We start from the raw sequence: 19,236 nt of genomic DNA on the forward strand, positions 1-19,236 counted from the left end.
TTGGTCCTCTGCAAAACATGCCCTGGAAGGCCACATTTGGAGCCAAATAAAAGATTGCTCATCTGTAGTCCAATGGAAAACACTGCCATTTTTTATTATTAAAATGTTGTTACTCTTTAGTAAGGGGGAAAAACCTCTCATGTAAACTGATAATTTACACTGATGTTTTATGAGGGTTTTGTTCACCTTGCAAGTACAGATTAGCAAATTATGATTTAAAGTATTGATGGCATTATTGCCAATTACTTAGTTTTCCCAATTCCATTGAAAGAAATAACTCCTTAAGGCAGTTAAACTCCTAAACAACATTGAAAAGAGAAACTAGCATTTGAGTTGGGTGCAATGCAATGCCACGCTGCTTATATTGTGCAAACCCATTTAAGCAAATGATCTGAAGAAAATGCAAAATTTCTGGATGATTGAAAGTTTGGATTAAGGTTTTCATGTGACTTTCTTTTCAGAAGAACATTTTTCTTAATCAAAGTCATAATCCATGAGAATGGGTTTCCCTAATGTATCTTTGTAAGCTGTATTCTTTCATCATTCTGATTTATTTCAGTAGCACTTAATCAATGGGGTTACCTGGTACACTTCCCTTTAAAAGCCCCTAGACAACTTTTCTTGGAAAAATGTAAACTATGTGGCCTGTTTCAAGAATGTTTTTTTAGTATTTTCAGTGCCATTAGCTCTGAACTCCTTCACAGAAAATGTTTCCAGTAATAATCCTATTTAAAATCATGAAAAATAAGTTTTAGAAACAGGTCAATTGATTCCACCATTCCTACTATTTTAACAGAATTACATTGACATGGTGGTGGGTATGAATTTGGCTACTCAAAACTTAAACAGGAGGAATTCTGCTGTAAGCCTGTGAATATTATTGGCATCAAAGCTATAAATACATAAGCCAATTGTTTTCTTCTCCCTTGCAGAATATTGCCTAGAACAGAACATTTGAAATAAAAGCTACAGCATGAGTGAACTAAAGCTTACACATTGTTTCTCATCTGTGTGCCTAGAATGTACTATGCCTCAAGGCTCTGTAGGATAACAGCAGATATAAAATGGAAAACACACAACAGGAGATGCACATTGCTGCATCCAATATATATATATATAAAATGGCATTTCCTAAGAAAATCAATGGCAAAAATCCCCCAGAATTTAATGGAAATGGGTTCAGTGTCACAAACAGATGCAAGAAACACTTAATGATGGTTAATAAATGTCAGTCTGTAAACATTTATATAAATCAAACCTGCGTGATCAGGAAGCTGCCATTTAGAACACACACTCAAAGCTTTCTGTTTACGAACCGCTTGCCAAAATGTAAAAGTAGTACCAATGCACAGACTTTCTCTCATCATGCTTTAAACCCTGGAAATTGTGCTGTGTCCAGTTAGATGCTTGGGTTGCTACAGAATCTCACATGCCCCTGAGCCAGGAGCCAGGAACTGGCATGCGAGCTCAGGCATGTTGAGATGTAGCAGCCTCTGTCCCTGCCGTTCCACTCCAGGCGATAGACCCCTGTCAGGATTCTAGACAAGAGTCCTCCAGCACAACGCTGTGTTCAGCTAGTGTTCTCTAACCCAAGATGCCCTGTGGCTGAGAGAACCGCAGCTTTTCCAGGCAGGCAGCGCTCAGGGGCTCAAGTGGCCTCTCTTCTGCCTAATGAGCAGTGAGCCAAGGACTCTTCCCAGCCTCTCTCCCATTGACAAGGAAAAGGATCACCAGCCAGTGAGCCATAAAGGCCTCCCTTGCTCTTAATAAACGCAGAGAATGTACTGCCACTCTGGTACATGATGGTTGTAGATTGTTCTTCAAATTATACCCCTGGACAAGGGACAAAGTATCAAAAAAATAAAAAATTAGGTAATGCAGATAAGCCTTGTTACTGTACAGATCCAACCTGTAGGAGAAAACTGAATGCCTGCCTAGAGTAGAAAGAAGCAAAATTATTGGGGTCAAAGGAAAGAAGAAGAAGAAAGCCTTTGTCTTTGGCTCTTTTCACTAGCTCCTTTGGATGAAAGCACCAGGAAGGAGTTTCTTTGTAACTACAGTATAGGCAAGGATGCTGCCCAACTCAAGTTTTCTCTAACTTGAGCCCTGAAGTTATCTACTAAACGTTTCTGATGATACGTTCTTAAGATCATTTAACATATGCTACCCCTTAACACATTGTAATAACCTGTAATCAAGACGGTTTAAAACTTAGGATAGGTTTCCACACACACACACACACACACACACACACTTTCACTTTCTATTCAGATCTTCCATGCTGATGACTATAATCTGTTTTAGTGATGCTCTGAGTACAGAACCAGGAGGTGGTAGTTAGATTAATTAACCTGGACTAAAGAGTGTGATCTTGTGATGTGCGGTAGGACACGATTTGGCTCTCATGTTGCTGCAAAATAGGGGGAGTAAAAAAGTATTTTAAAAATTGATCAAAATATTACTTAGGTTGAAAAGGGTATAGCTGTCTGATTTGGATAAGTGTGTGAGGGTCAAATTCATGCCTATCTGATACAGATAGTCATGTTAAGATTCACACAGTCATGTACAAGGAAGGGAATTCCTTGTAAAGCAGAATTCTCCTCTAACCTCCTGCAGTTAACTGAGCTGTTTGTATAGGACTGATTTTCCTGATGCCTGCAATTACATGCATGTCATATTATTTTATACATAAAATGCGTACTCTCTCTCTCTCTCTGAAAAAAACATTTAAAATGATCAGCAGAAATAAAGAGCTGACTTTTATGCAAAACATCTCTATTAGTTGTGATTCCTAGGTTGGGTTTTCCACATTATTATAGATATTTCTATTTCAGAAAAGCCACCATGCTCATTTTAAACTCATGGTGTGTGTGTGTGTGTTTTAATTAAAGCCATATTATTATAGGTTATGCTTTTCTGCATTTGTCACGAAAGAAAATTATGCATCTGGATGCTTTTATTGCATCAGCAAATTGTCTCAAAGCAGCCACAGCGTCTCCAACTTATAGAAAAGTAGTATTTGATTATGTTATGGCACACTGAACAGAAGAGAAATGTTATTCTCTGTCTTTTGTGAGTACAGCTTGTGGTGCTTTCTCTTTGAGTCCAAATTCCCTGTGCTTTCATACATCATCAGATCTGTTTTTCCTTGCAACATTGCAAGTAACAGCTGGACCACAATGAACCTCCTCCATAGATGTGGGAATGTTTATATTTAGCTGCCAATGACTAAAATCCTTCGGCTTTCACTAGCCAGTCACAGTTTGCATTGTTGTTGCCTGTTTATTTTCCTTCTCTCTTTATTTCTTGACATGCACCTCTCCACCCTCGCCCACACTCATGCAAAGTGCATTGAAATATTAGCCAGGTTAGAAGTTCATTGGGAAATTACACTAAGAATGTGCTTTGAGAAGCCACATAGAGAGATCGTTTCCTCAGAGAGCTTTGCTTTTGTTATAATGCACCAGTTTAATCATTTAAAAGGAAAAAGTCTGAGGCTGCAATCTTGCAACCAAATATTCCAGCTTAATCCCATTTGATTTAACCTGGATTTATTTGAAGATAGATTGCTTTAGGACTGCTGCAGCACTGAAGTAAGTAGAAAATGTTAACCCCTTTCTATAAATCCACATTTATGCAGCATAATTCAAAATGCAGACCTTCCTTAAAAGTTAGCTAGATTTCTCCCTATTAAACAACTCTTTCCTTGCATACACTTCTGTTCAACAGGAAAAAGTTTTCTTTTTATAGCTATTATAGAGAGACTTCCTTATACAGTTCTGGTGTTCCAGCAATCTGTTAACTTTTCAGCTAAGATTCCAAACCAAGCTATAGAATATATAAAAGTGATTTCTTGAGGACCTCCAATATTTAAAAACAGAAAATAATGTCAAAATAAGATTTGTCTGTATAAAAAAATATATATTAAAACCTAACAAGGAAAAAAAATTGGCCACACCACACTATAAGGTTAAAAAGAAAATAGTATAATAAAGGAAATACAAAGGCTTTGGCATGGTTTTTACAATCAACAATGGTTAATTTTGATATGTCGTTGTGAACAACTTCAAAACACTTAAGTTTAAAACTCTTGCAAGCACTTTTAATTGATTAGGAATGAATTTTAGATGCACAAAAATGATTGGACTGTGAACAGTAGTACAACTTCAGCTAAGAACAATTAACTTTTGCTGACCAAAAAAGAAACGTTTGATGCATGAAAATGTGTATAAAACATCTATAGAATATTCTTGTCAAATATAAATGAAATTAACTTTATTATAGAAATCATTCTGGGAGATTTCTAGGGAAGACAAATACTTACATTTTGACATAAAACAAATTGGATTATATCGAAGACACAATCTATCCTTTTCCTATCAAACTTTTCTTCTTTGAAGTTCTCTCTTGATCCTTCGTTTGCACATAAGCATCATCTGTTAATAACCTTTGGAAATCCCAACAGATATTTTTCTTACAGAAACCTAATGCCGTATTGTTCCAGGTTGAATTATATGCAATGGAATGATACAAACTTGGAGCATCAGTTTGAAATCTATGAACAGATTGGTAGAAGTATTCGATATAGCTTGATAAAACTCTTAATTCGTGGCAAAGCTTGTTGATCATGGCTTCCTTTTTTAAAAATAAAATAAAAAACACAACTTCATGACCAACACAAAAGCAAACATCCATTCAGTCTACATTGTTCTTTTTTCATTATAACATACAAATGCCCATTTACAAATAATACATCAAAATGAATAAAAGTTTGGATACCAAAATGAAGATTTGTTCCAACTGATATAATGCCTTCATGTATACAAAGGTCCATGTTAAAGTCTTTCTCCATGTGTTATGTCGTAGGGCACAGTTGCAGTACAGACGTACTCTGAGAGCCGTTCTTCTTTTAGAAAACACAGCCAAACCTCCAACTGTTGTCCATAGAGCCATTTACAAAATCAACACATGGTTTACTGTAATCTTGGCCAATATTGAGACATATCAGGTTCACTGCCGGGAACTTGAACAGGAACTGACACTCCAGGGGAAATAAGACCTTAAAAGAAAAAGAAGAAAAATTTTGTAGAAACAAACACACATATATTCAGCTTCTCTGTGTCCCCTATTAAAAGGGGGCTTTCTTCTAAAGCTTCCAGAGCTCTGTTAAAGAAGTCAATAAGATCTTTCCCCGTTTGATCATTTCCTAATTTTAGGAAATCAGTTGACCTGGCCATCTGCAAGCATATTAGAAAATACTTTTTGGCCCCACAGTTAAGTGTCCAGTCAGTCTGCTTTGACATTTTCAAATTGTAATGGGATGCAGTATTTTATTTTTATGTTCAAACTTTATCTAGAAGTGCTGAGAGGGGGAAAGATATAAACTGGAAGGAAGAAACAAAATGATGTTCTGTTCATCATTCTTTCCTTCCTTCAAGTGCAGCCCCCCAAAACAAGTCAGGAATGGCTTCCCTATTTTATACACGAAGAGTCAAACCACTATGTTTAAGCAACTGCTACTAGGACTGGGTTTTTAACAGGTAACTAACAATCACATTTGGATAGAAAATTAGCAATAACTTTCTGAATAAATTGTTGCGATCAGACTGGCAGAAGAAACAACTTTAAATTCCTTTTGACAAAGAAACAAAGGGGTGCTTACCTGTTGAAGTTGCGCCAGAGGCGCCCATTGGCTGGCTGTTCATATGTGTCTGCATGTGAGGAGGGGTATATGTATCATAACTCCTCCCATTTACTGACGGACTTGTGGGCAGCATGCAAGAGTAAGAGGAAGTCTGGCTGGGTACCGGGGGCTGAAAGAACAAAGCAAGGCTTGTGAATTTCAGCAGCATCATATAGCCATTGTTTCCTTTTAGGGACAGTAGATAGACTTTACACACAAAGAAGTTAAACATTCATATTTAGTGCCTTGTTCCATGGAGTGCTCAGTCTTCACAGTTCTCGCCCCCAAAAGAGGGCAAATGATTCCCCATCTATATTCCATGGCATGCAGAGAGCAGGCCCTTCCACTATTAGTCTTACTTATTATATTCAAATAGGGGCTACTTTCTTTGAGCACTTCACTTCCCCAGATTTGAGCACTTTCAGATCTGTCACTGGGTTGGGGAGCTGAGAGTGGAGCATCCTTGCTCAGAAGCATCAACTGTGAATTGGGCTATCTTTTTGTTTATATTGGAATGCATGTAAAGGGCATCTCTCAGAAGTGCCAATCCTAATGATTTTCTCAAATTCAGTAGGAATCATCTATCTTCTTGTTTCTAGCAGGAAATCGGATCAGCTTACCAAACTATAAGCCTTACAGTGAACACCAAAACAAAAACATTTTCTCTCTGGGTCTTGTCCACAAGCTTCCCACAAGTCGCTCTACTATTTGGTAAGCAGAATATAAATGAGGGCGTGCATGAAAGCCACATCACTGAAGACAAATATTGCTTATAAGAACTGATATCACTCTCAGTTTTTTGCAATGTAATGGTTTAGGTCTTACATCCCAGTCCAGTTTCTGAATCAGAGGATATGTTAGACTTCAAGGTGACAAACCAGTTTAAACCCATGAGGAATAGCAACTAAATATTTTATCTTAGTCGGGTTATGGATTGGCCTGGTTTTCTAGTTGTTTACCTATATTTATTCAGAACAGCATGGATATAGAAGCAGCAGATATAATACAACAGGCCCATGGGTAACCTTAATAATAGACAATCCACTAATTTATACCTGTATTTATCCTCAAACTGATTGTCATTTGGATTGAGTTATTTTTGTGGGGGGGAGGGGCTGCTAAAAGTAATTAGGTTCCTAATTCCCATTACAATTCCCTGTGATTTGGATATTTTACTTTCTAATCTCTCTTAACTCTCTGTCTTTCCTTTGAAAGTACTGCTGTTACATTTTTGTGGATATTAGGTTACAGTTGCACCCTGGCTATCTGTGTAAAAGTGCTGCTTCTTCTTCAGCAATCCACATACAACAGAAATAACAATTGCCTTTATTTTAGGAATATTGTTTTGCTTGCACAACAGCTGTCAGGTTCTTAAAGGACAGTATTTTGAAACATTCTGCATTTATCTTTTATCCAGAATTTATCTTTCATATATTATCTTTGGATTACTTTAGAACTCTTATCAAGTATGCTCAGATTCCCACTCCCAATAATTCTAGGTTCAATTAACAAAGAGTTCCCAACCCAAAATGCAACTCTGGTCCAAAATACAATTCAGATGCACACGCCAATTAAGTAACCAACATAAACCCCTTCCCAACATTTACTCATGACTATGTATTAATATACTAGCTTCAGTTCTAAATTCAAGAGGCATGCCATACATATATACTGTATTTACTGCAAATGTATTTGTATTTCATTGATTGTGGGGGTGGGGGTCATAAAGAACATAGCAACCTATTCCATCATGGTCAATTCTACTATGATCCGATTTCTCCAAGCTCTAGCCTGAAATAGCTGTACCAGTCAATGCTTCATGAAAAGCCATGGAAAACCTATAGCTTCTGTATCTTCCTATGAGCTCCATCGCATGTGCACAATAATGATTGGGGACCCTAGCATTGTATTCCCCCCCCCCCACTCAGCCAGCTAGTTATCCACCTGCTTACAAGCATGAGGTTTGGCAGCTCTGTTCACTTTAACACAGCTATTTAGAACTGCAGGTGCTGTTCACATCCTCCTCTCCCCCTTGGGTATTTCTAGGGTGCCAATAGCCACAGTGTCTCATCAGCCAAGGTGTAATCCTGCTAGCATTTTAATAAGCCTTTTCTCCTCACCAATGCTATACTAATGAGTTTCTCTGGTTGGGTACATTTTTTTCCTTAAACAGATTCTGAAACTTTTGCTTTATGAATTCAAATCCATGAGCGCCAATTAACTCACTACACAATTTTATCAAGTCCTTTATTTCTCTTTTCCAGTCCAGATGATCACATTCCAGGTTTGGAAAGCTCTTCCCAGTTATTGTGTACCTAACTATCATGTTGCATTGCAACAGTCCTTTTATGTTGGCTCATTCTACAACTTTTAGATCAATGGGTTGTATGCTGCCCTCCTATTCATGGAAGGCTCTTTCATGCAGTGGAGGTTTCCATGAATGGAAAGAAGGGGGAAGGTGGTTTTTGCAAATTCCCCTTTTCTCCCGCAGTCCCCAGCACTATCTTCCATGAGGGTACTCAACCATTTTAGGGGAAATCAGAGAAAAGGGGGATATCACAATCCCCCCCTTCCATTCACAAAAACATCTGCTCGATCAGAGTGCCTTTCTTGAACAAATCAGACACTTTAGAAGCCCTGATTCAGTTGAAATCACATGTGCCTTACTAGAAAAACTAGTCATAGACCCCAAGTCTAAACATATTAGCCTTCATTCAGAAAATGTTTGCTGCACTTTTGTTCTATGGAAATCAGTCAAGCAATGTATAACATTTTCTTACAATATAGCATGCCTTTTCAAAGAGATCCACAACATTTATACACAAGGCATCAGCCACATGTCAAGAACTCTCAAACAGATTGAAATCAGTGAGACAATTAATCACAACTGACTGAAATGCCATGGGGCTTAAGCACAATCAACTCTAACTGGATCAGGACCAACCACCATGATTCAATATAGATTTAATGCATGTTTCATTCTGCACAAGACTGTGTCCTTTAGGTGGCATTTAGGTCTATTGATTGCCTTGTAAAGTATACAAGGTCAGGGTGTCAGTTGTATACCCCAATGGGCAAACTCCCATTAATTACCTGGATGTTCCTAATACTCCCTTTGGTGATAATTTTCCTATTGCTCTGGGAACTTTGCCTCTTTCAAATCAGAGTATTATGAAACTTGTATATTTACCAGGAGTGGAATACCCAAGAATATTGAGAAATTTGCCTTTTAGTTGACTCATAGCCTATTAAATTGAGTTCATAAGAGATCTTAGGTATGGTCCCATTCTTTTAATTAATGTTGATCAATTACAAATTAAATTATTCTGGATTAACCACTGTCACATTTTTCTACAGTAAAACATAAGAAGAGTGTGCTGAATCAGACGAATGGCCCATCTGATTCAGTAACCTGTTATCTCAGTAGCCAATGGATATCAATGGTCATGGACACCATTTAGAATCATGCTGTAGTCAAAAGCAAGTCTTCTTTAAAAAATGTGGGGGACTCTAATAGTGAGTTAATAAACAAGGTTAGCGGCCATTAGAGGGTGTCTAAACTGTCCTTGAACACTACTATTGTGAATTAGAAGCAGGTTCCAGCCCTGCTTCCACACAGCAAAAAGTCAGCTGTGGATAGGGTTAATGCTAAGACTCCCAACTCTGGAGAAACTCAGAGCAACGCCACTTAGCCAGCAACTTCCTGCCATCTTGCCCAATGTTCAATTCAGTTTAGATATTGTAAATTGGGTTTGAAAATCCCCATGTCACACTAATACAGGACTTTTAAAAAATAAATAAATAATTGCATATGGCAGTACCAAAGGAACAGTGCTAAAAAATTATTAGTCATTCTTTTTATTTACTTATTCTGGCCTTCACTCCCAAGCATTACAGTTTTCCCTTGGTTTATTCTCACAAAGGTCCCTGGGATAGTGATTTGTCCAAGGCCACCCTGTGAGCTTCATGCTGAATAGGATTTTGAACCATGTCTAAACACTATCCACCAGTGGTGCTGTCAAGGTATGGCTTTGGGGAGAAAGTGCAGGGCACCAGTCATCAAAATGACCAGGAGGACCCACCAAAAATGCCATAGGGCTGACTTACCACACGTTGAAATAATGCACATTACCATATGGAGGTGAGAGGTGGGGGAGGGAGAGAGAGAGAGAGCCACAATTTCTTCTAAAACTACCTATCTCACACAACTACTATCCACAACAACAATTCAGTGGCTTCTACAGGATAGTCTTGCCCATACAAAAGGAACAGAGTGGCAAACATAAGAAATCACTGAATTTATGCATCCCTGTGAAATCTCAGAAGGGCCAGATTAAACTATAGATGTTTTACTCAGGAGTGACCTGATTGAAATAAAAAGGAGAAAACTATGCAGCATAGAAGCAAACTCCTAGGGGCCGAGGCCCCTTCACCCTCCCCTCCAATAAAATATTTGAGGAGGTCGGCCCCCTGGAAGTTGATAGGCATTGCTATTCAAATGGTGTCTGTCCACCAAGTCTTGTGGTCGATTATGCAGGGCAGGGCTTACTTGTCCCCCCCCCCATATTTTATTCAAGTTGGTACCCCTGCTTTAGAGTAGCCAGTTTGGAGGCTGCTGCCTTGCTCCTTCCAGGTTTTCATACCCAAGAGCACTTTACTCTGATTAATTGTTCTCAAAATACCCTTTAGCTCTCTGTCAGAATCAAGGTGGTTAAACCTTGGCAAAAATGATGTCCCAGGGCCTGTTTGTGGATCAAGTGGAACTTCTGGCCGGCATTGTAGACTGCTAGCATAGAGCCATGCCCTGAGAGCTACTCCACGTTAATTAGCCCAAGGAGGAAATCTTGATGAGTGGCTCAAGCACCTGCATTAGGCTAATCAGTCTCAAGGAGGCTCCATGTTGACTTCACAGATTTGAAGACTTCATAATGGTGTGAAAACAGAAATCCCCTTGACCTTTGACAACCTCCTCTTTTGGCCTGGAATTGGCATTCACCACCCCAGCCATTGAATGGGCAAGACTCTGCCCAGCTCAGAGAGAGAACGAGAAAGTGGGGGAGAAAGAAAGAAAGAAAGAAAGAGAGCATATTAGTGGATTATACTTACTTGCATAGGCAGGTTGTTAGCCATTGTGAAGCTAGGCATGGGTGGCAAAGCACTGTATGTGTTTGTTAGCGCGGTGTCTGTTCTGCCCAGCATTGAACCTGATGTGAAAGAGGAAACTATAATAGAATAGATAGATAGACAGGATGGACGTATTAGTTTACGCTTCAATCAGATGACTGTATTACTGTACAGAGCGTTCTGTTCTATTGCCCCAAATGGGTGACTGACTGATCAATACATTTCTGAAAGCACATTACCAGGTGTTGTGGGTTGCGGGATTGGTTGGTAGACACTTGTGCTAAAACTACTGCTGATGGGAATGTGGCTGGGGGTGTTGCTGGCTTGTCTTCTCTGATTCCTTAGCTTCTCTTCCCGTCTCCATTTTGCCCTCCTGTTGGAAAACCACACCTGCAAAACGCAAGAGCCTTTCTGTTAGCACTGTGAAAAAGTACCTTGTCCTATCACGCATCATTCAGAGCAGAAGACCCAGCTACTTCTCTAGAGCTACTCATGGGAAGCCTCTATAAAGACAGAGCCTCACTGCAACCTTTTTTCATATCTATCTATTATCTACTTAACAAAATGACTGGGGAATAAACATGGAACCATTGATCTACAAAGTCATCTGCATGCGTGACTGGCTTCCCACAGGGCAGATTGGATGCACATCTACTACACACCTGCACACCTGGGTTTTTGTTAGGGGGGCAGGCCTTTTGTTGGGGGGCAGAACCTCAGTTTGCTATGTATTTTTATTGTTTTTTATTGATTGGGGGCAGCTGCCCCTCCCTTGTGCCCATGCTGGCACATATATAGCTATCTAGGTAAGATCCAGATGGAACAACAAGCACTGCTTGGGGCTTTCCTGTCCTCATGCATGGGAAGGGCTGCAGCCCAGTAGGAGAGCATCTAGCTTGGAATGCAGAAGGTCCTAGGTTCAATCTCTGGCATTGGAGGGATTGGAGAGGCCCCTGCCTGATAGAGGGATGCAATGCACACAACACTGAGTCAGATGGACCAGTGGGCTGACTCAGGATAAGTCAGGTTCATATGTTCCTATCAGGCTGCTTTGTTGGAGACTACATATTTCCCCTTGAAAACATCAGTGTCTCCCTTTACAGGGTGATAGGAGGGGAGGGGAGGAAAGAAAACATTACATAGTCACTTGAGTACCTGTATTCTTGCTTCAGGCAAGTCTATTTTGGCAGCTAGTCTCTCTCTGGCAAACACATCCGGATAGTGAGTTCTCTCGAATTCTGGTAGAAAGGAAACGTGGCGGAGTTAGTCTTAAAAACAGGTCTCAGAAAGGACGGCCGCTTCCTGCTTTCAGCTGTCTATGTTTGAGTGCACTTTATGCTTTCAATCTTTTATGAGGAATATTTCCACCAAAGTGCTCCTATGATTTTTATTCCTTTCCTTTAAGAAGAGGGAGATGTCATTGTTCAATGTTCACACACACATATACATTCTCTCACCCTGCTAGATAAATATGTGATTAATACCAGGCTATGCAATTATAGGAGTAGATTGTTAAGAAGGAATTGACCAGAGTTCCTCTGTGTTTGGATGTATTTAGAGCAGCCAATGCATAAGAAATGAGGGCCTCCTTTTCCTGTGCTAACATTTGAACATGAGTAAGTTAATACGTGATCATCTAATCGGATTTCAAGCAAAGCGTTTGAAATCTGGGCCCGGAATCAGAGGTGCATCAAAAGAAGCAGAAGGACAACTGTCCTCTGGGGCAACTGGTGATGCCAGGACAGGAACTGCAGTCTCGGTATCCTGAAAGCTGTCCTTCAAGCATATAATGTAACCTGAGAGAAGGGTGAGGTTGGCTGCAGTCGGAAGTCTTATCACCATGACTCAGCCAATATGCGTTGCCCAAACTGCGGCACTGTGGAGCAGGTGGATTGTCAGTTTTGAATGCTGTCCTTATCATGTCACCTCCAAGCATTTAAAAGATGCCTTTGGTAGGAAAACCATGTGAGATCCTCGTCAATGTCCATCAAAGAATTTCTTTGGAACTTGTTAGGATGGCCCAGAAGGGAACAGAGGATGTGAAGCCCTTCCGTAGTTTTGACTCGGGCACACGCAACATACCTTTCTCAAGCGCTTCGATTTGTTCTTGGGTGAAGGAGGTCCGATTTCTTTGCAGCTTCCTTTTCAGCTGAAGCCTCATCTGGGCCTCGTCTGAATCTTCTCCATTGGAACTGATGGAGTTGGTGTTTTCTCCCCCTCCTTCTTGTTGCGGACAACCATCTGCAACAGAATGAGGAGGCCATCCTGAGAAAGACCAAGCTGGACCGCTATGTTCTAGCACAAAAAGTCAGCCGTGACCAAGGACATATCTTCTTAACCTTGCCCAAGTTACAACCACCCATCAGCTTACTTGAGGGTGAGATGAGGCCTCGTAATAAAAGCCTCTTATTGGTCAAGTTGTTTCTCAGTTAAACCAAACATATTTGAGGTCAACGTATGCCCAGACCCAAAACATGCTGCCACCTGATAGTTCTGCAGTACATGTATCTCATTGAAGTTACATGAAACTTCCTTGCATATAATCAGCTTGATCCAACTTCTGCTGTGGGACATGGAGCTGTTATACCCAAAGGAGGTGCACAAAGTGGGCATCTAAACAAAAGGCAGAGGGGAATCTGCACTTCCAGGCTCTGAGTGTGCATGGCAACATTTGTGGAGTTTCAGACTGAGATTGGTGTAATAGGAATTGGGGATCAGAAGCCCCGGTACTCTATTCTAAATGGTTTGTGGACTAAAGTGTGAGGCTTAAGCCTTTGGTCCATACTGAAAAAAATGGACTACTGTGGGACTGGTGATATAAGGACAAACAATACCTTATTTAAAAGGTTTATCAGTCTTGAAATCTTGGGTGGGATAGTGACTGAAGAAAAAGGTCACCTCCCTCCCACTTGCAATACAGAGGAGTTCAAAGGAATATGGAACAAAACACAAATTAGTATGTAACAATGGGGGACATATATCATGTTCAAATAAAGAATATTCAGTTTATCTAAATAACAACATATTCCCACTGTATGAACTAAAGATTAATAATACATTTTAATTCTATTAATAAAAGACATCACTTCTCCCTCCCATACAAATACAACAATCCAATAAATTATTTCAAGTGGAGATGGCTGTAACTTTTTGAAAATGCCCTGCAAAAGATCCCCTCTTTATGGAATTTATTTACCTATTGCTGCACTTAAAATAGTGATGTTCAGTATTTCAGATTATCTATAATCAGTAATTCCTATCTAATCAATTAGATGTTGATAGGTTTGCAGAAAATGCTATTAAGAAACCAAACCAAGCTTGTAATCTTTTTTAAAAAATATTTATCTAGTTTTGATTTGAATTCTGCACAGTCAATTTCATTTTAAAGGTTGTGAATTTAGAAGTGCCTGCATTGTTCTGCAGTTTTATTCAACTATTGTATGAGTGTGCATTGCCTTGACACCTATTACAGAGCACAGCTGTAATTATATCATCACCAAGAACAGGCTATAATTGCTGAAAATGGAATTTTATATTTAGATAAAAGGACTGTCCATTCTTTGTAATGTGTTGCACCAGAGAAAAGTAAGATTTCTTTAAAAATTTTAACATGTAATTTTAAAAAGAAATAGTAGCGAGTTCGCTAAGTAGCTAAATATGCTATTCTGCAGCTGAGCGCCTGGCATATCATTTAAGTGGTACATTTTTAATTAGGGCATTTCCAACACTTTTAATGTAATTTCTATCATTAAACAAGAGAAAGTTTTATTGTTTTCACATTGCTGCTGGAGGTAAAGATATGCTCGTGGTCTAGCTGTCTTTCAAAGTGTCTGCAGACACTGAGGGAAAAGGGAAAGGAGGGGGGAGAAGGGTGTTTTACAAAAGGAATGGACATTTCTGTAGAGGCAAAGGAGAAGTTGTCAGTAAATTAACTCTCCCTTTCCTTTCAGAGAATAATTTGAAGCGTTTTGATGTTGCTAAATGAAAAATAGAAGAAGGGATTCTTTTGATTCTAACACTCTGGACTAGGAAGGAAGAGAGGGAGAAAAGTTATGCTACCAAAAAAAATCAGCCAACAGTTTTCTCTCTCTCCTAAGCCTGGAAAAATATATATATATTTGTGGGAAATCAACTTTAAAGTAATATCGTTTATAATCAGCCCACAATGGGGCCCAGCCTTCAAAGCCTCAAGAGAATTGTGACAGGATCTGGTAGGGATCTTTTCAAACACTTTGAAATGTTTTAAAACCCCAACTTTCTCCCCCATTTAAACAGTTGGATTCATCTCCAGTGGTCACCATATGGGCGTTTGGAGATCTATTGAGATGACCACCAACACTTGAATAGCGAGGGGGCTGCTTTTCACCAGGACACAATGCCCGCAGAGTAAGGGAAACTATTAAACTCTTGGGGCAAGGAGGAGGGTTGGCAAACTTTCGTGGGCAGAATTTTGAGGACACAATCAGGCAGGCCCAACAAAAGGATTCTCTTGAGGCGTGCAGCGGCCCACATTGTATCACAAGGATCCCAGTCAACAGACTTTTCAGTGAAGTATGTTAACCTTTAGGCACTACTATCATTAATCACTGTCCCCTGGGCTGGGCTACTCAATGCTATTTAGGATTTTTAAAAAACTTTCTATAGGAGCTGAGGAAGAAAGAAAGAACACCCCTAAACTGGTGAATAGGCCAGTTCCATACACTGAGCCTGTTTACTCAACACCAGGAAGGGGGGAAAGAGGTGGGGGTTAGAGGAGAGAACTACTTAGCTAAGATTAGAGAAGCTTCAACTAGCAGAGGAGGGTCCAGGACAAGGGCCCTGTTTTTATTTACTAGCTAGAGTTGGTGGCTGGCTTTTTAAGTTAAGGGCACTGCTAGGAGCCTCTTCCAAGAGTCCTCCGTGTTGGAGAAAGGCAGCCCACTCAGATCTGCAGCCCTAATTGCTTCTGCCTTTTCTCAGCAAGGCTGATGGACTCTGAGCCCCACGTTACACCTTGCACGCAGGTTGAGGTAGTTGAGGAGATACTTGAGCGCAACCCAGGCAAACACTGGTCGCCTTAGTCAATGATGCACGTGTGAAATTGACAGGGGCCCCAATCCTTTCCTGGATTTAAAGGAAGGGGCACTGTGGACCGTTCAAAACTGAAGCCAATGTGCTTATTTGTAATTAAAAGCACTTCGGAGGAGAGTGCTTGGGTTCACCGGGATTTGCATCGGGTACTTCAGCCCATATGAATTCCCTGCTCTGAAACTGCGCGTTACGCGGGCGAGATCCAATCAGGAGGCGCATTTGCTGCGCGGACTTTAGCCGAGGGTCAAAAATGCCTACGTGGTCGGGGATAATTCCTTCCGTGAGATTCAACCTGAACTCATGGGATAAAATGGCCTGAAATCACCAGTTCCCCCGTCAAATCGCATTTCTGGCCACCTGGCTGAAAAGATGATTGGGTTTCAACCGTTTTGTCCCATTGATATCTTATCTGAACAAAAGTTAAAATGAAATAAAGAAACTCCAACGGTTTGTGCTTAGCGCGTGTATATAACCAAACCAAATCTGCAAGCCGCAACGAAGTCCCAGTGACCCAGAAGGAACAACCTTCGGTATAATCGGGACATTTTGGGTGGGTGGGAATTGGCTACTTTGTAGTTGTGGTCAAAGGGAGTGCTCGAAAAGCACGCAACACTTTCGGATCTTTCCAACTCCATTCCTTATTGCTGCGCCCTCCCTCGAAGGTGGTGCCAGCGCTGGGCAAAAGCCCAAATCTGCCCGTTTTCGGCGCGCGCCTTTGGAGGCTGCGTGCAGATGGGTCTGTGCGGGTGCGCAAGAAATTTTCGTCTGCTGCGACTTGCGGCTTGATTCCCCCAGCCCAGCTGCTCTCCGGGGAGGCGGTTTGGGATCCTAAGGGCCTGCGTGGAGTCATTTTTCAGCTCCTTTTTCACCGCTTAGCCAAGGCAGTTTTGGAGAAATGGCAGGAGCCGTTAAAACTAAAGGAACCAGATTCAATCCACGAAAAGCAGGGATAATTCTCTCCTCCTGCAAGGCGAAAATGGCCCCAAAGCAGGATTTGTTTTCTTTTTCCAGGTTAAGGGGGATTTAAAAGCAAAAAAAAGGAAGCAACCTCAACCCGCTCCTCATCCATTCTCCAGTCAGCCTCCACTTCTAATGACCCGCAAAGCCCCATGGATATCAATGGGAGGGTCCCCATTAACTTCAACAGAATGACGGTTGCACCCGAAATCAAGAGCTCTTCGTTTTCTTTAAGGAGCACTTATGGCAACTTTTTCGCTTGTCTTCATTCTGCTGTTTTAAGGCCCTTTTCTCTCCCCGCCCCCCCTGCCCCTCAAAACGGTGTCTGTTTAAACTATTTTAAGTTTTGCTTTGGAAAGACAGATATATGTGTGCGTGCGTGTTTGTTTTTAAGGAAAAAGAAATGCCAGACAATTAAGATATCTTTCTTTCTTTTAAAATGAGACTTGAAAAAAAAGAAGAAGCCTATAAAGGAATGAACTCAATAGCCCGTTCCACCTTCTAGACCTAATCCGTAAGAAAAAGCGAGTGAATATGCTGTCGCTATTATCCTATAGCTAGACCATCTGACGCTGGGTATAGGATTTGTTTTCCAGGAAAGGGGGAAAAACGGGGGGGGGATAAAAGACGCTGGGAAATAAAATCATTCCTTAGTTTCTTAGTGTCTTAATCAGTGAGGCGGAAAACTAGCAGAGAGGGGGAAAAGAAAGAAAGATAGCAAACCGATTGCGGCACCTTTCAGCTGCGGAGCTGGGATCAAAACATTGTAGCATCTGTTGAAAGAGAAAGTGTCTAAATCCTATAGAAGGCTTTAGTCTTATAAGGAGGGGCGAGAGGAGGCGGAGGGGGGGGGGAGATAAGAAACAGTGTCTCAGTGATCCCTAAAACCGCTAAATCACTGGAGAATTTCTCCCGGATAGAGATGTCTCTTTTTGTTCTGTCAGCCCTCATGTATCCATTATTTTATTCACTGCTGCATGGCGTTTATCAGATTGAGACCATATTTGTCCCCCTCTGAGACCTAACCTTGCCTTATGCTTTTGGAGTAATGGACTCTTAAAATCCAGGAACACAGAGGCAGCCCGGGGAGGGGGGGCACCCGAGTCCCCCGCATGAATATTCCAGGGCAGAGGCATTTTATTAATTTTAATTTAGTGGTGCAAAGGCTTTAAGTGCGCGCCTCTCTCTCCTCTTCTCTCCCCCCCCCCCCAGCGCCTCAGCCAAGGCCTCTACGCCCCCTCCCCCGCTTTCCTCGTCCACATTTTTTTGAGGTTGACTCAGGGCCAAGAATATAGTAGCAGGCCCCCATCCGCAAGCTTTCCCATTCATTTGTTTTAACTATATGGCAACTGGTGATTAATGGGGGTCTTTGAAACCCTGGCACCCAGATCCTATACACGTTGGCAAGAAGAAGAAGAAGAAGAAGAAGAAGAAGAAGAAGAAGAAGAAGAAGAAGAAGAAGAAGAAGAAGAAGAAGATTATCAGTGGGCCTTACTTCCATGTAAATGTGCTTTAGGGAGAGCAGTTGAATACGCTCTGGGGGAAACGATCCAGCCACAGTTAAGCACTTTTAAGATTGTAGTCCCATGGGCGTTTAATGGGAAGCTGGACTCATTGTCTAAAACGGGGCTTTTCTTCTGAGTAAACCTCTTACCAGCAGATCTCACTGGTGTAAATGGGATGGATTGATCCGCGCGCTCCCATTAAAACCGGTGGGATTTACAAGGGCTTAACTACAGTGGCTGAATCCTGCCCCTCGTCTCCCTCCACGGGCCCTAGCCAAATACTGCCTGAAATCCACCACAAAAACCGAAAACAAAATTCTGTGGATCCAGCGCTCCTGTCTGGAGAATTTAGAGAGCAAACCCACGCCCTGTCCCGCACCGGTTAATCTTTAACCCCAAGGATCTCCTCAGTTTTTCTGCGGGGGAAGGTGTGTGCTTCGGTTTAAAATTTAAATTTTAAAGGATGAGGGTGGGGGCTGTTGTTTCAGGAAACTATAGAGGAATAAGACAACGCGTCTTTTCCGAAAGGGCTTCACGCCCAATTCCCAATGATTCTGCGACAGATCTTACTTCATTTCAAAACAACAACAACAACAACAACAATATCTGGGAAGGGAGAGAATCCCGATTTTAAAATAACTAAATACGCGCCTGGCGATGAAATGTACCCTCGGTTCAGATATTACAGCAACGGACTTCAAGCAACCTGTTATCTCACTGCAAACACGCACGCACCAACCCGAGTGGGTGGGTGTGGAGGAAGAAATATTGAGCTCAGCAAACTGAGGGTGAGATATCAAAATTGGACCTTTCGACACCCAGAGAGAGAGTTTATTGACTCCCGCCCGCCCCCGCCCCCGTTTACCCTTGGTGGGGCTGCATATGTTCCTACACTCT

At 41.2% G+C, this 19,236-nt stretch overlaps 1 protein-coding gene across 12 annotated transcripts in view; it reads right to left on the bottom strand.

Moving 5' to 3' along the window:
- Positions 1 to 3,991: 3,991 nt before the first annotated feature.
- PAX6 (paired box 6) overlaps positions 3,992 to 19,236 on the bottom strand; it is a 42,665-nt gene continuing 27,420 nt past the window's right edge. For 8 of the 12 annotated variants that reach the window (XM_083728122.1, XM_083728117.1, XM_083728119.1 and 5 more), the window contains 6 exons: positions 12,890 to 13,048; positions 11,963 to 12,045; positions 11,047 to 11,197; positions 10,790 to 10,905; positions 5,663 to 5,813; positions 3,995 to 5,059 (listed from right to left, as the gene is read on the bottom strand). In XM_083728122.1, coding sequence (XP_083584248.1) covers positions 4,974 to 5,059; positions 5,663 to 5,813; positions 10,790 to 10,905; positions 11,047 to 11,197; positions 11,963 to 12,045; positions 12,890 to 13,048 — 746 coding nt within the window. In that variant the 3' untranslated portion in view covers positions 3,995 to 4,973. Of the gene's footprint in view, positions 5,060 to 5,662; positions 5,814 to 10,789; positions 10,906 to 11,046; positions 11,198 to 11,962; positions 12,046 to 12,889; positions 13,049 to 19,236 lie in introns of all 12 variants that reach the window. The other 4 variants (XM_083728113.1, XM_083728124.1, XM_083728116.1 and 1 more) reach the window with 4 other exon arrangements.

The sequence above is a fragment of the Podarcis gaigeae genome (assembly GCF_964106915.1).
Source record: "Podarcis gaigeae genome assembly, chromosome: 1".
Lineage (NCBI taxonomy): Eukaryota > Metazoa > Chordata > Lepidosauria > Squamata > Lacertidae > Podarcis > Podarcis gaigeae.